The following is a 14,012-nucleotide window of genomic DNA, read 5'->3' as shown; positions in this document are numbered from 1 at the left end:
TCGTGAACAAGACCCCGAGATACTTGAACTCCTTCACTTGGGGTAGGCAGTTTGCCCCCACCTGGAGGGAGCAATCCGCCGGTTTCCGGCAGAGCACCATGGCCTCAGATTTGGAGGTGCTAACTCTCATCCCTGCCGCTTCGCACTCGGCTGCAAAACGCCCCAGTGAATGCTGGAGGTCACGGTCCGAGGAGGCAAACAGGACCACATCATCCGCAAACAGCAGAGAGGCGATCCCGAGACTCCCGAACCGGATCCTCTCCGCCCCCTGGCTGCGCCTAGGAGTTTCTCAAAGTGCTCTTTCCACCGCCCGACGATGTCCCCAGTCCGGGTCAGCAGTTCCCCCCCCCTTGCTGAGAACAGCCTGGGGTAGACCCTGCTTTCCCTTCCTGAGCCGTCGGATGGTTTGCCAGAACTTCCTTGAGGCCAACCGAAAGTCCTTCTCCATGGCCTCCCCGAACTCCTCCCATGCCCGAGTTTTAGCCTCCGCGACCATCGTTGCTGCAGCCCTTTTGGCCCGCCGGTACCCGTCAGCTGCTTCAGGAGACCCCTGGGCCAGCCAGGCCCGAAAGGCTACCCTCACCCCCGGTGTCCACCACCGGGTTCTAGGGTTGCCGCCACGACAGGCACCGATGACCTTCCGGCCACAGCCCCGAGCAGCCGCGTCCACAATAGAGGCTTTGAACAAGGTCCACTCGGATTCCATGTCCCCAGCCTCCCTCGGGATTTGTGAGAAGTTCTTCCGGAGGTGGGAGTTGAAGACCTCCCGGACAGGATCCTCTGCCAGACGTTCCCAGTTCACCCTCACTACACGTTTGGGCTTGCCAGGTCTCTCTAGCCGAGTCCCCCGCCATCTGATCCAACTCACCACGAGGTGGTGATCAGTTGACAGCTCTGCTCCTCTCTTCACCCGAGTGTCCAAGACATACGGCCGCAGATCAGATGATACGATTACAAAGTCGATCATTGATCTCCGGCCTAAGGTGTTCTGGTACCAGGTACACTTATGAGCCACCTTATGTTCGAACATGGTGTTCGTTATGGACAAACTGTGGCTAGCACAGAAGTCCAACAACAAAACACCATTCGGGTTCAGATCGGGCAAGCCGTTCCTCCCAATCACGCCCCGCCAGGTTTCTCTGTCATTGCCCACGTGAGCGTTGAAGTTTCCCAGGAGAACTATGGAGTCGGCAGGCGGCGCCCTTTCCAGGACCCCTCCCACCGACTCCAAGAAGGCCGGATACTCCGAAATGCTGTTCGGTGCATAAGCACAAACAACAGTCAGAGCCTTACTCCCCACAACCCGTAGGCGCAGGGAGGCGACCCTCTCGTTCCCCGGGGAAAACTCCAACACAGCGGCGCTCAGCCGGGGGCTCGTGAGTATCCCCACTCCCGCCCGGCGCCTCTCACCCTGGGCAACTCCAGAAAAGGACAAAGTCCAACCCTTCTCCAGGAGCTTGGTTCCAGAGCCCATGCTGTGCGTGGAGGTGAGCCCAACAGTATACCAAATAAGGGAAATGTAGAAGTGCCAGTGCTGCGTACGATTGAGTGGCGGCCCACTTTGAGCACTAGTTCTTATTATTGTCTCCCTGAGTCTTTTAATCATGAGTTGTGTCTTTCCACTGAGCAACAGTGTTTGAGAACTGTAAATATGCAGTTTATTCTCCCTAAACATGAATAGAAACACAGTTATATAAATTATTGTTCTCCTTAGCATCTGGGGCGGAGAGAGTTTGGATGGGAATATGACATCTGCACTGTCTATACAGCCAAATGCTTCATGGAAGTTTCCAAATTCATGGAACTGTAACTTGTTGTTGGCTTTGCCTGCAGCATCAGGCATCCTGACGTAATGACCTTTCAGTTCAGTAAAAGCACTGCAGACATCATGGATTACTTTACATACTGTTGCTTCACTGACACCTAAATCTCCAGTTTGAGAATTGGCAAATTCCAAAACCTTAAGGGGATCAATCCTGGGATAGGAGTCTCTCTCGGCCTTTGTGTTTGAGTACAATGCAATTTTGGGCTCCAGCAGTTTCTTTGCTGCTGTCTTGAAGTGCTTGTATGGATGGTGGTGTGTGTTGGTTTTCATAGAAATAGCCTGATAAGCTAAATGTTATCAAAGCCATTTTTAAGAGATCATTTCACTTAATTTGGTTTCAAAAGCCACTTAAGTTTATCTGGGGGAAACTACGTTTAAGATCCTAGCCATTTCAAAACAAACAAAACATGAAATTAGGTAATTTGGTAAGTTTGTCACAAAGATGAGTTGATGCCATGAAGTAATCTCTATCTTTCTCTAAAACCATGGACAAAAACAGCAGTTTGATAACGAATCTGCAATTAATAAAACGTTTAAATGAAAAGAAGTTCTGATGTATTCGTAACCATCTGATTTGCTCAGCAATCCTCTGCTTCCGCTGACGGATGATGCAGGAAATGGCTACTGCCAGTATGAGGGGAGCTTATTGTAATACACTGCCAACAACTTCCCAAACTGGAGCAGAGAGTACAGGGTTCATCTCTATTGTCCCTCCTGCAAAGTTATTTAATCCTCCATATTGTCCTTTCTATTTAGTTTTCTGCTGCTGGTCCCTATTCAGCTCCTGCCAAGGTGTGTGTGTGTGTGTGTGTGTGTGTGTGTGTGTGTGTGTGTGTGTGTGTGTGTGTGTGTGTGTGTGTGTGTGTGTGTGTGTGTGTGTGTGTGTGTGTGTGTGTGTGTGTGTGTGTGTGTGTGTGTGTGTGTGTGTGTGTGTGTGTGTGTGTGTGTGTGTGTGTGTGTGTGTGTGTGTGTGTGTGTGTGTGTGTGTGTGTGTGTGTGTGTGTGTGTGTGTGTGTGTGTGTGTGTGTGTGTGTGTGTGTGTGTGTGTGTGTGTGTGTACTTTCTGTCAAATATACTGACATGTATGCATAGTTGCAAATGGGCAGTGTGCATCATTCAGATAATCTTAACTTTCTCAGAAAAAACTGTTGACAAATACTTGGCAGGTTTTACATGTGCATGGCAGTATTTTCTTTGTACTGCAGTTTATGTTGAAATCCCCAGGTTGGCAGTTCATTGAATGTAAATCAGGTTGGCTTAGAGGCCGAGGCTGTAGGAGGGCTGCTAATATGCTAGCGTCCTCCAGATGGGCGAGCTCTCCATCTCCCTAAGCCAGATGTATTGGAAGCTAATTCTCTGTTCGAATGTGCCACATTTTCCACTCAGGCTGTTGTGGTGGGATCATTATTGAACCGCTTGTCACTTTAAGGTACTTTTTTTTTTTTCCACTGAGTTACATTTTATGATCTGTGCGGTTACTAATCTCTTGGATGGATAGAGAGGACTTGGAGGGAAAGCATGCGGTTTTCTTCAGGGAATGCAGACATGAAGGCAAATGTTTCCTTTCATAAGTCTTTATGCACATCCACACTTTGATTAATTTGATGACATGTCTTGTGAGAATACGAGAGATTTGTTTTTTATTTTCCTCTAAGACCCTATAATCTTCACAATCTCAACTGGCTCTGCACGACACAACTACTGACTGTCAAGTCAATACTATTTTTGTTAAAGTACAACAACCCCTATCCTCTGAGTCTCAGCTTAGATAAGGAACACATCATAATGCATGAGGCTGAAATAAGGGCAACATTAACTGGATTTTTCAGACACTGAAGACTTTGTGTATGTCAGATTCTGAAGGAGGCACCTGAAACTGGTTTGAAGCTCAGGGTTCACAAATTCAGATAACACGATCTCAACACCGTACATAACCCACAGAACTCTACATATCGTTTCCTGTGAAGGCGGTGAACTTTATTTTCTCTGCTTCTAGTGTTTTTCTTAAATGGGTTAGCAGATGTTAGAGACAAAAAAAGGGAGAGAGAAGCGGAGGAGGAGGAGAATAATAACAGCCAAAGCAAACTGTTGGCTCTGCAGTGTGGGCTGAGAGGAGAGATCGAGAGAAGAGTGCGAGAGAATGAAGAGTAGAGACTGTATCTAGTCCATGTTCTGGTATGATGCTGGCAATAAAACATTATCTGCTTTTTCTGGATCAGAAGAGATCACATTCCCCCCCCCCCCCCCCCACACTCCCCTTTAGATTGAACATTGTATTTCTAATAACATTCCTACGATGACTGCCGAACGATCATATTTGCAGACCATATTTCATCTCTTTGGCATCCTGTACACATTCACAGTAACTGCATGTATACACATATGTCACATGTGCACAATATTTGACTCTGTCTTGGGTGCATTCAGGGAACATTGTGTTCACCATCATCGCAGGTTGTGCATTGAACTAGAGGTGGACGTTGTTTCTGATGCTGTATGGATATGCTTTTGTGTGACACTGCATCATTACAAATGAGGGCCTGCCCTCAAGGATTTCTGAGATATAAATGAATGAATTAATGCCCATCTGTATTTTGGTGTGTCTCATCTCTGTTCTATTAATTATTTTGTACTCGGGTTGATCTTCCAAAAGAGACTTCTTGAATATAATAATTTTAATATAATGAAAGAATGTGACATTTTCTTCTATTTTGCTGTAAAGAACGTTTTCTTCTTTTGGTCTTGACTGAGATCTTTCCAAGTGCGATGACTTCGAAAGTCTTAACATAAAAATACACACAATTTAATTCCTTAAATATTTTCTTATGATTTTTATTTTGCATGTAAAGAATTTAATTTGACCATTACACATCAATTATTCTTTCTATATTTTGCTATGTACTTCTGTTTTTCCTCACGTGTTTTTGTTCCTGTTTTCCAGGCTCAAACAACAGGGTGAACCAGTGTCCTGTCAATGAACACGGTTGCCTGGACCTGGATGTGTGTATCCATATGAGCAAAGTGTGTGATGGAGTCCCCGACTGCACCGATGGCTGGGATGAGGGTCCTCACTGCAGAGGTAATAAACACAGGGAAGTCTGCACACACATCTGCTATCTCCCATTTTCTGAAAGAAAAAAAAAAAAAAAAAAGTTGGAAGAGATGAGGATCATTTTTTTCTCTACCGTCACTGTTGCACAGAAAGTGTCGCCCTTTGTTGTGGGTCAAAACTGATCATCCAGCTTCTCCTCCTTAGCATTTCCTACTGGTCTTTTCCGTTATGAAACTGTAATCTCTATGCAATAATATCCTCCATTAGGCTATTTAATGAGCTGGCTTGCTCAGGTTTGTGCAATTACAATAAGATGTATCCTTCCGGGGGGAAAAAGTCATTCATTTATCAATCAGCCCAGCTATGACACTGTTTCCCAAATCCCTGTGGAAATGATGAGCATTGAGCCCAGATGCAGCTGGAGAAGAATCTCATCAAATCTTCCACTATTAATTAGAGTTGATAGAAGAATGAGCGATGGAACATATTGGGTCCATAGTGTCAGTCTTTGTTGCAGTAGACAAAGAAGCAAACACTGGCCGCCTACAGAGTATTGCCCCAGTATTCAGCAAGGCAGTCCTCTGATATAGCGGTAATACGCTATGCCTGTTTATAGTTGTAATAACTCATGTAGGGATCCATACTTTTAATTTCAGTTGTGCACACCCAAGTGTCTTTCCCACCATTTTGCTTGTATTACTAATGCACTGTGCTATTCAGTATCAAAAATAATTTTACTGGAATACAAAATCACTTATTTAATCAAATATTTACAAGTCTTTTGTGGACCAAAGTCCTGAAACATGAGTTGTTCTGCCTGGTTCCGAAACCATGTCTGTAATATCAAATCATCTTATCTCTTGTACTCATTTTAAAGTATCCAAAGCTTTAGTATCTGCAATTGTAAATTTAAATAATTTAAAATAGTTTAGGTTAATTTGTGAGCATGATGTCTGTTTACAAAATAAATAGTTATTTACCCTTTCAGTTGTTACTTTTTGTGTTTTAATGTCTTTTGTGTATTCTATTTGTATTATTTCTTGCAATGTAATGTCTCCATCTTATTCTCCTCTGTACACAGTAAGCCCATTTAATTGAGTTTTCTTATTCCTGAACAACTCTGTGTAGCTAAAGACTGAGTGATTTAAGTTAGTCTTTTACATGGAGTTACTAAATTAAAAAGCTGTAGTGCATTAGTCAGAGCGTTTAAGTGTGATATGGTTCATCCTGCAGAGCAGGAGCACTATTGGGCTGATGAAGTGGACAATTGTTCAGAGTGGGTGTTAGTATCCCACACACTGGTCATCACTACAAACCTTTACACAACCAAGTTATGATGTCATCTAATCACAACATGCACTGCCTGTCCCTGAAGACACAAGTCCAGCTGTCCTCAATAAAGCATTGGTCCCACACCTACGCGTTCATTGGCTTGTAATGCATGGATATACTCGCACATGCACACAAACGTACACTCACACAGTCACATTCTTGCAAATGTACACCCGAACACACCCATTACACCACACACAAACACGCCAGCAGTGTGTCCAGAACGTTTGGAATTGCCGTTTGTGAGCTCCCCTCTTTTCAGTGAAAGGCCTGGCCTTTCACAAGCATGTACTGTACGTGTTTGCTTGTACGCCAGGTTGTGCAAGTATACCTGATGCCTGAAAGCCCACTTTGTCAGGTGGTGTATCCAGGTAATTCGGCCAAAGTTGTTGACCAGAGTGGTTAGAAAAGGGAGTGTAGCAAGGTTAGGCAGGAATTTTATCTTTCTGAAATGCTTTTTCAAAGTGTGTGGCAAGGTAAAGTTGGCCCCGAATTGATAGCAAGGGAGTAACCAGGTTTACTCAATGGAGCTGTGATGGGTGGTGATGCGGATACAGGCAATATGGTTCCAAGTTTCGGATACATTACTCTGATCTGACACATGACTCGTGTTTATTGACTCTTGCCAAGAGCAAATTAAAAACAAATCAGAACATGCATATATTCTTGGGCTGTCATTGGAAATTTAAATGTTTTCGTTTGAGGTTCTAAAAAAATTTTTTTCTTACTATGAGTGAAAAAATAGTCAAGACTATTACGTATGTCAGCTTCCATGGCAAGTTTAAATATCAGAACGCTGGCTGACCATTGAGTAGCCTTAGTTTGTGCCAGAAACTTGCTATAGCTGAGGGGAACACTAGTAAGCCTGATACCGTGACCTACCGTGACCTCTAAGGGAGTATATAGTAGTATCTGACTTGTTCAAGGGAGCGGCCCTTGGTACCTTGCTCAAGAGCATGTTAAAGGCATATGTTGAGAATGCTTACATTATCCAAACCAGGGTCTTGAGTTTCTTTGTGACCCTATAGTCAAAACATAACTATAGGGCCAGGCCTTTATTTAAAAGGCCCCTTTTAACTAAATGTAGCCTTTTCAGACAACTGGCAGTTATGTTGCTTTCCTGTCTAATGGGTGAAAGTTGAGTCTTTTCATTGATCTGAAGGCCTGCATTTGTCCTTTCTGTCATCTTGTGGGTGATGGGGCCTCTGTTGGGGGGCAAGGCCTTAGACCTGCCTCCCTCAGAAGTGACTGATTGATAGGGCAAAGAAAATGGGGTCATAGCAGTACTCTTGAGAGCTTTTCCCTTTTTCTCGCCGTCTCAAAGGGCTCCCTGATTATTGTCTTGGCCTGATGCTATTGTTTATGCATGCAGTGGGCTTTCATTGTCCTTCATGTCTCACTAACTGTGGAATGAGAATCGGTCAGGCTACTTGAGAGCTGCCTGTAGTAAGACCACATTTTCATCTTTATTCATGAGTGGGTGTTGACCTAAATGAGTTTATTGGCTGCAGTTAGAGTTGTTTCGCATGACAAGACCTGTTTTATTGCCAGTCTTTGAGTCTTTGCCCATCACTGCATTTAGAGACACAGTGTTGTGTATTTCTTGGCTCATGATGGGCTGCAGAGTGAAGAAAATATGAGTTTTGATTTTCGTAGGCAAGTTAAACTGTTGTGTTTTTGGGAATTGTGTCTGTGTGTGTGTGTGTGTGTGCTTGAGTATTTGTGTGAGTTTAAGTGTCTGGGACAGCATGCTGCCACTGTTTGTAATCACGATAGCTACTGTTTACCCATTACTCAAGCCACTGCCCTGCTTGTGTTTGTGCAATAAATGCACCTTTATGCTCGCAATTGCTGAGCACACCTTAATACCTGGGTATGCACATATGCTGCTCCTTTTAGTATGATTTACCCTTCTCAAAGGTTCTTGCTGTTCAGTCATGCAGCACATCAGTGTGTGATGGAATGCACCGAATAATCACAAAGTAGTTTCACATTATGAAATTGTCTTTGCGAGTGCCTGATTGTGTTTAACTGAGCATGGCCTTCTGCTAAACTCAAATGAGATTGGTATTATCAAAGTTTTAGTCGATAATAAGTTTGTCCAAATTCTTCAAACTATAATATGCAATGCTAGAATGCAAACTGATTATGTGAAGGGTATGCATATCCATACAAAAAAATAGAAATATTTACAAACCATCCAGTTTAGGCTCAGTAGTAGGAAGCAGGTAATTTGTTGGAACGGTGTAGGATAACTGTAAGCTCCTGTCAGCTTCACGTAGAGGGCAGGGGCATGTGCAGACTGGTTTCCAGACCGTGAGAGCACAAAGGTAGGAATGTCCTGGCAAATTACCCGTCTTTAAAGTCTCTCACACATTGGAATAACCTGTTTTTATAAAGTTAGTGTGTGACTCAATTTGTGCTTTCAATTACAGCTTGTGGATGTAGAAATGTGAGTAGGCTTAATTTATTTTATATGGGATTTTTCATAAAGTAAGGGATTAGTCTTCAAGCCAGTTGATGGATAGATGAGCTGATCTTTTAAATACGTGGGTTTTGTTGTATACATGACCCCAACACCACCCGGTCTCTGTTTCACCCACCCTGTGTCACTCTGTTACACCCGGCCTGTCAGCCCCATGAGTGCATTTCAGACGAAAATGTCAACTTTCATATATTTCCATATTGACTGGCCATGGACAGCGTCCAAGACCAGTTCCGGACTAGTTTCAGACACATTTTCAGAATATGCATCCCATATTATACATATCTGCAAGGTGGACACAACCTCCATGGATTGCATCTAGAACTTGCGCTGTCATTGTCATACATCTTTATATATTTTCATCAGCGAGACAAATGTGAGATGTCAACTGGGCTTTTTTGGCAAACAACCTCATACTCTCACTCCCTGCTTCCCTTTAAAGAGCTATTGATGAGTGAAATTGAGAGTTGACATCCATGCAGTACCAGGATCAATGGCTTTGGCTAGCTTGTTTAGGACTGAAGGCCTCCAGTGTGTCACTGTGTGAGTTGTTTGCTTCGTTCATTAACCCCTAGTCAAATGTCTGACACGCTGCTGTTGCCTGTTTGCTTGGAGCTTCAACTTGCTAACCACTCGTTTCCACTTCTGTTTGCTCTGCCTTCCTCTTCTCCCCCTCTTTCTCCGTTCCTCCTCCATTCTTTTGTTTCTTCTTCTTCTGTTTTCTGATCTTCTGATCAGTTTCTGTCCTCACTTCTCTCCATTCCTCTGCTCTTCTTGCTATCGTACAACTCCAAATGCGCTCTGAGGTAATAACAAGCCAAAGGATTTGCGGTTTTCCCCCCCCCCCCCCCCCAGATTCTCTCTAAGGAAAATTTCTTATTTTTTGGAATAGGCCAAAAAAAGTGTATGAAAGTAGCTACCTTTTGGAGTAGCTGGGCGATGAGTATTATACATATTAACATGTCTTATCTCACCATACTATGTCATACTTTAGAGTTTTCATTTCTAAAGGAATAACCATTTAGAAATAACCAATATCTGTCAAAATAATGTATTGTTTACAACAATTTACTTTTAATCATATGATGTAAGTTGGCTTTGTGATTTGAGTACTTTGTAGCATCACAGGTTGATCCTGAGATAATGTTAATAATTAATGCAATACCATTTTTGTCTAAGGCTGACACATAGCTAGATAGGTACAAAATTAACCCTGGACAGAAATGCATTTTGGGGGTATTTTAGCACTCTAGTTGCCTGTGGTCTCTCGCAGTGTGCGGCTCGGTGAATGGATTCGATGTGAGCCGCAGTGTTTGCTAAGGGACTCTTCCTTTCAGCGGGGCCACAACAAAAGGCTCATTGTGGCCCAGAGTGCCACAGGCTTTATATAATAAGGGCCCTTCACTGGTCCAATCGCTGCTCTTCACGACCATACGATCATTAGCTACTGTATACAGAGTGTGTCCATGACCGTTTACCGTTTTTTGTTGGATGCATTGGTACATTTCTTTGTGCTAGTTGAAGTCTCTTTTTTTAGTTGTGTTATATTAGATGTTTCTCAACAGGTTCACTTGTGGTTTGAGTGAATTGGGACATTGTGAGTGACAGATGTAAATAAACAAAGATAATATTTATGGAGGGAGAGCTGATCATTATCAGAATAAAATATGTCACTATGCGCTCAGATACTGTAAAATCTGTAAAAAGTACATTTAATTTTGGTAGAAAAAAGTCAATGTGGGTCAGCTACTTGGTGTTCGTGGACACACGTTCTAAATACTGAAATATTTTATCAAGTTGAGTTCAAGAGTGTCACAACGATCTTTATTGGAGGTTTAAAGCTAATAGAAGATGTCTTATATGCAGTTTGTTTTGTAATATCAGATGAGTTCCACCATTACTACCCTACCCCACTCCAAGCCTAGAAAAACACACACACATCTGCTTGCACACTGTTGTCCTATAGCTATCACGATGAGGGGATGTGTGGATGCCCCCCTTTCATTTCCTGCCAAAAGGATGTGTCCTTGAGTTCCCTGTGGGGGCGAGAAAAAAGAGGCCCCCCAACGTGTGCGCATTCACATCAGCTCGTCTGTCACATGCAAATACATATTCATACGCGTGTGTGACCCCCACTCTCCCTCTTTCACACACACACACACACACACACACACACACACACACACACACACACACACACACACACACACACACACACACAATCCTATCTCATCTCCCAGTGGAGATGTGATAGGATTTAACAGTGAGGTTCTGTGAAGATTGCGCTGGGATTCAGAATAACATTAGAGAGCTGATCTGCACACAAACGTGATCAAGGATGAAATTACTTTACTTTACAGGCTTTCATTGTTGTCCAGAATTTATTTGCCCTCTAAATTTGATATGTAGGCTGGCAATGCTCTCCCCCCCCCCCCCCCCTTCCGTGTTAGCCTCCACAGTATTTATGTGTTTTTCTCTGTTTTTCTCTGCTTCAGATCAAGCACCAGGCTGTGCCTCCCATGGGTGCCAGTTTCACTGTGCTGTGACTCATGATGGGCCTCTGTGCTACTGTAGCAACGGCTATGAGGTTTCTGCAGATGGAAAGACTTGTAAAGGTGAGTGGGTGATTTGGCAGATTTATTCTAGCTTGGCCAAAGTAAAATGCATAAACTCTGATTAAATTGACTTTCTGCTCACTGAAATTTGCGTGGGGCAGCATGCAGAGTAAACATTTTTATCCAACTACTTGCCTCAAGGTAGTAGGCAAATGCATGTTCTAGAGATTGGGAGTAACCTTTTCTTTTTGTTACCTGGTGCCAAATAACATGTTGTATTGGAGTACACCCAATGCAGCAAGTTGTGAATAAGTGCTGTAGAATTTCTATATATTTCATCACTGACCGTGTATATGTGATATATTGTTGTTTTCCTGTAGATTTCAATGAGTGCAATGTGTACGGGACGTGCAGTCAGATGTGCACAAACACTGAGGGCTCCTACACCTGCACCTGTGTGGAGGGCTACCTGCCGCAACCTGACAACCGCTCCTGCAAAGCCAAAAATGGTAAGAAGGATGCAGTTAATTCCCCCCCCCCATAATAAAAATTACAAATAAAGTTGAATTACTTCTGTTGAAAATGTCTCCCGCTGTATTATATTGGATAATAAGATATGCATGGTGTGGAAGCCCCTTTTTGTTCTAAAAGCTTCTTTTTTTTTTTTAACTGGAAAAAGATGTATTGACCTTTAACTCCTTTTCATCCCCCCTTCCCCTTCTGCCCCATCTTCCCAATTGTATCCTCTTTCTCTGCTTGCCCTGCCTGTTCACTCCCCTGCCCCGATCACCCTCCCCAGATCCAGTGGATCGTCTGCCTATGCTGTTGATTGCTAACCTCCATGACATCCGCTGCACCTCCCTGAGCGGCTCTACGTCCCGACTGCCCTACATCGCCACCAAGCAAACCATGGCTATGGACTTCATCTATGCTGAGGAGACCGTCTGCTGGATAGATGTGGGTGACACCCCCGCTGCTACCCAGCTGAAGTGTGCCAGGATCCCTGACCTCAAGGCGGTCACTAACATTCGCACCATCAACATCTCCCTCAGCCTTCACCGTGAGTAGAAGTTTAACTGACGAAAATGACTAACACAAAGCTTTCGTTTCTACAAACTGTTTTCTGCTGACACAGAAAACTGCTGTCCGGTACTCGGGCATGACAGGTTAGCTGTAAACAACCAGTGAAAGAGAAATACTTTCTATGCACAAGAGCACTCAAGCAAAGCTCCGATAATCACTTTGAGTTGTCAGCTCACCCCGTGGGAAATGTTCGTACTTCGCCTCAGGAATCAAATGGTCAACTTTACATTTGCTAGCTCAGACAAATGTAAAACGTGAAGCAATACAGCCTTATCTCTGAAAGCCACTCATACCCGCATTAACATGCCAAGTATAAATGCTGAGTCCATTTGGCATTTGATTTTCCCATAGAAGTCCTTTCTGCCTTCAGAAGTCGTCCCAATTATTTGTACATTTTGTCCTGGAAGATGTTGTAGATGGCGCGTGTGCGTGTGCGTGTGCGTGCGTGTGTGCGTGCGCGTCGACACACAGCCATAGACATCATCATTATTCCCGGACTCATCTCTTGGGCATTACCCAGACACAGACGTGTAGCATATGAACACTTCCCTCTGACAGGCTTGCTCATATAATGCTGACATGATTTATCTCTGATTACAAGCCTGACAAGGTTTGTTTTTATTCGCCTGGCTGGCAGAGCCGATGCTCTGTAAGAATGGGGGCAGAAATGTAGACAAAACATAGAAACTAGGGTGTGGGTCTGTGCGTTTGTGCATATGTTTGTGTGTGTGGGAAGCGTTCCCTTGAGAATTGGCCTCAGGCATCCAACGGCAGACTCGAAGAAAACAAGTGGAGAAAGGCGGGTGTGTGTATACCCAAACCTGCGACATGATTAGAAGGGCCTCGGCTCGTATCCACTTCAAATGATGCTTGTGCAACTGCTGTCACTGTTGACAGCTGGGGCAGAGCCGAGGCTCAGAGGCTCAGTGAACCCCAGCATCCTACAATGGGCTTTTTCCAGTTGATCCACTGCACTCTTATGAGTTGCCTATATCACAACTCGCCCTCATTGTGTTACCTCCTTTTCTTTATCCACTGCTCTGTTAAGTGGTCTGAGAGGTGAACGGGGGAGAGTTGTACATGGACCCCGGGAGAAAGATTGAAGCAAAAGAGACAAGGGAATGATGAAATGAGATGGAGAGGGAGAAAGAAGGTAGCGATTTGCTGTACCTTGGAGGTGTGTGTGCGAGTGGTCATGCAGATGGTATTTACATTCCTCTCTTGGGTTATGTCAGCCTGAGCAGCCCCTACATTCCAGTCTGTCCAGTCAGGTCAACATATTCATAGCTGTCTTTCAGACACACACACACACACACACACACACACACACACACACACACACACACACACACACACACACACACACACACACACACACACACACAGACGGACAGATTCATTGACCTAAATGTCTTTGACTCGCGCACCCATTACTTGGTGACATATTACCTTTAGTGATTTGAGATGTTGTCTGCTGCTGTGCACGTACTGCATCTGTCTGGGTGCTGTCCCTCTGCACACTATTCAGTGTGTTTTATAATGAGCAGGGCTCAGGTGCACACCTAAATATATTGGGGGGATTGGCAGAGGAGTACAGGGGGATTGGCCTTGGATGGATATGGATTAAAGCGGGGGGGTTGCAGGGTTCACACAAACAGAGTGATTTATAGCCTCTGGGAA

The 14,012-nt window shown here is 44.1% G+C and overlaps 1 protein-coding gene across 1 annotated transcript in view; it reads left to right on the top strand.

The window, feature by feature from the left end:
• lrp1ab (low density lipoprotein receptor-related protein 1Ab) overlaps window positions 1-14,012 on the top strand; it is an 81,603-nt gene that overhangs the window by 20,721 nt on the left and 46,870 nt on the right. Inside the window, exons 3-6 of the mRNA XM_034537433.1 lie at window positions 4,767-4,904; window positions 11,190-11,309; window positions 11,630-11,758; window positions 12,049-12,309. Coding sequence (XP_034393324.1) covers window positions 4,767-4,904; window positions 11,190-11,309; window positions 11,630-11,758; window positions 12,049-12,309 — 648 coding nt within the window. The remainder of the gene's footprint in view (window positions 1-4,766; window positions 4,905-11,189; window positions 11,310-11,629; window positions 11,759-12,048; window positions 12,310-14,012) is intronic.

Source organism: Cyclopterus lumpus, chromosome 7 (assembly GCF_009769545.1).
Source record: "Cyclopterus lumpus isolate fCycLum1 chromosome 7, fCycLum1.pri, whole genome shotgun sequence".
NCBI lineage: Eukaryota > Metazoa > Chordata > Actinopteri > Perciformes > Cyclopteridae > Cyclopterus > Cyclopterus lumpus.
This window is presented reverse-complemented; position numbering and strand designations above follow the sequence as displayed.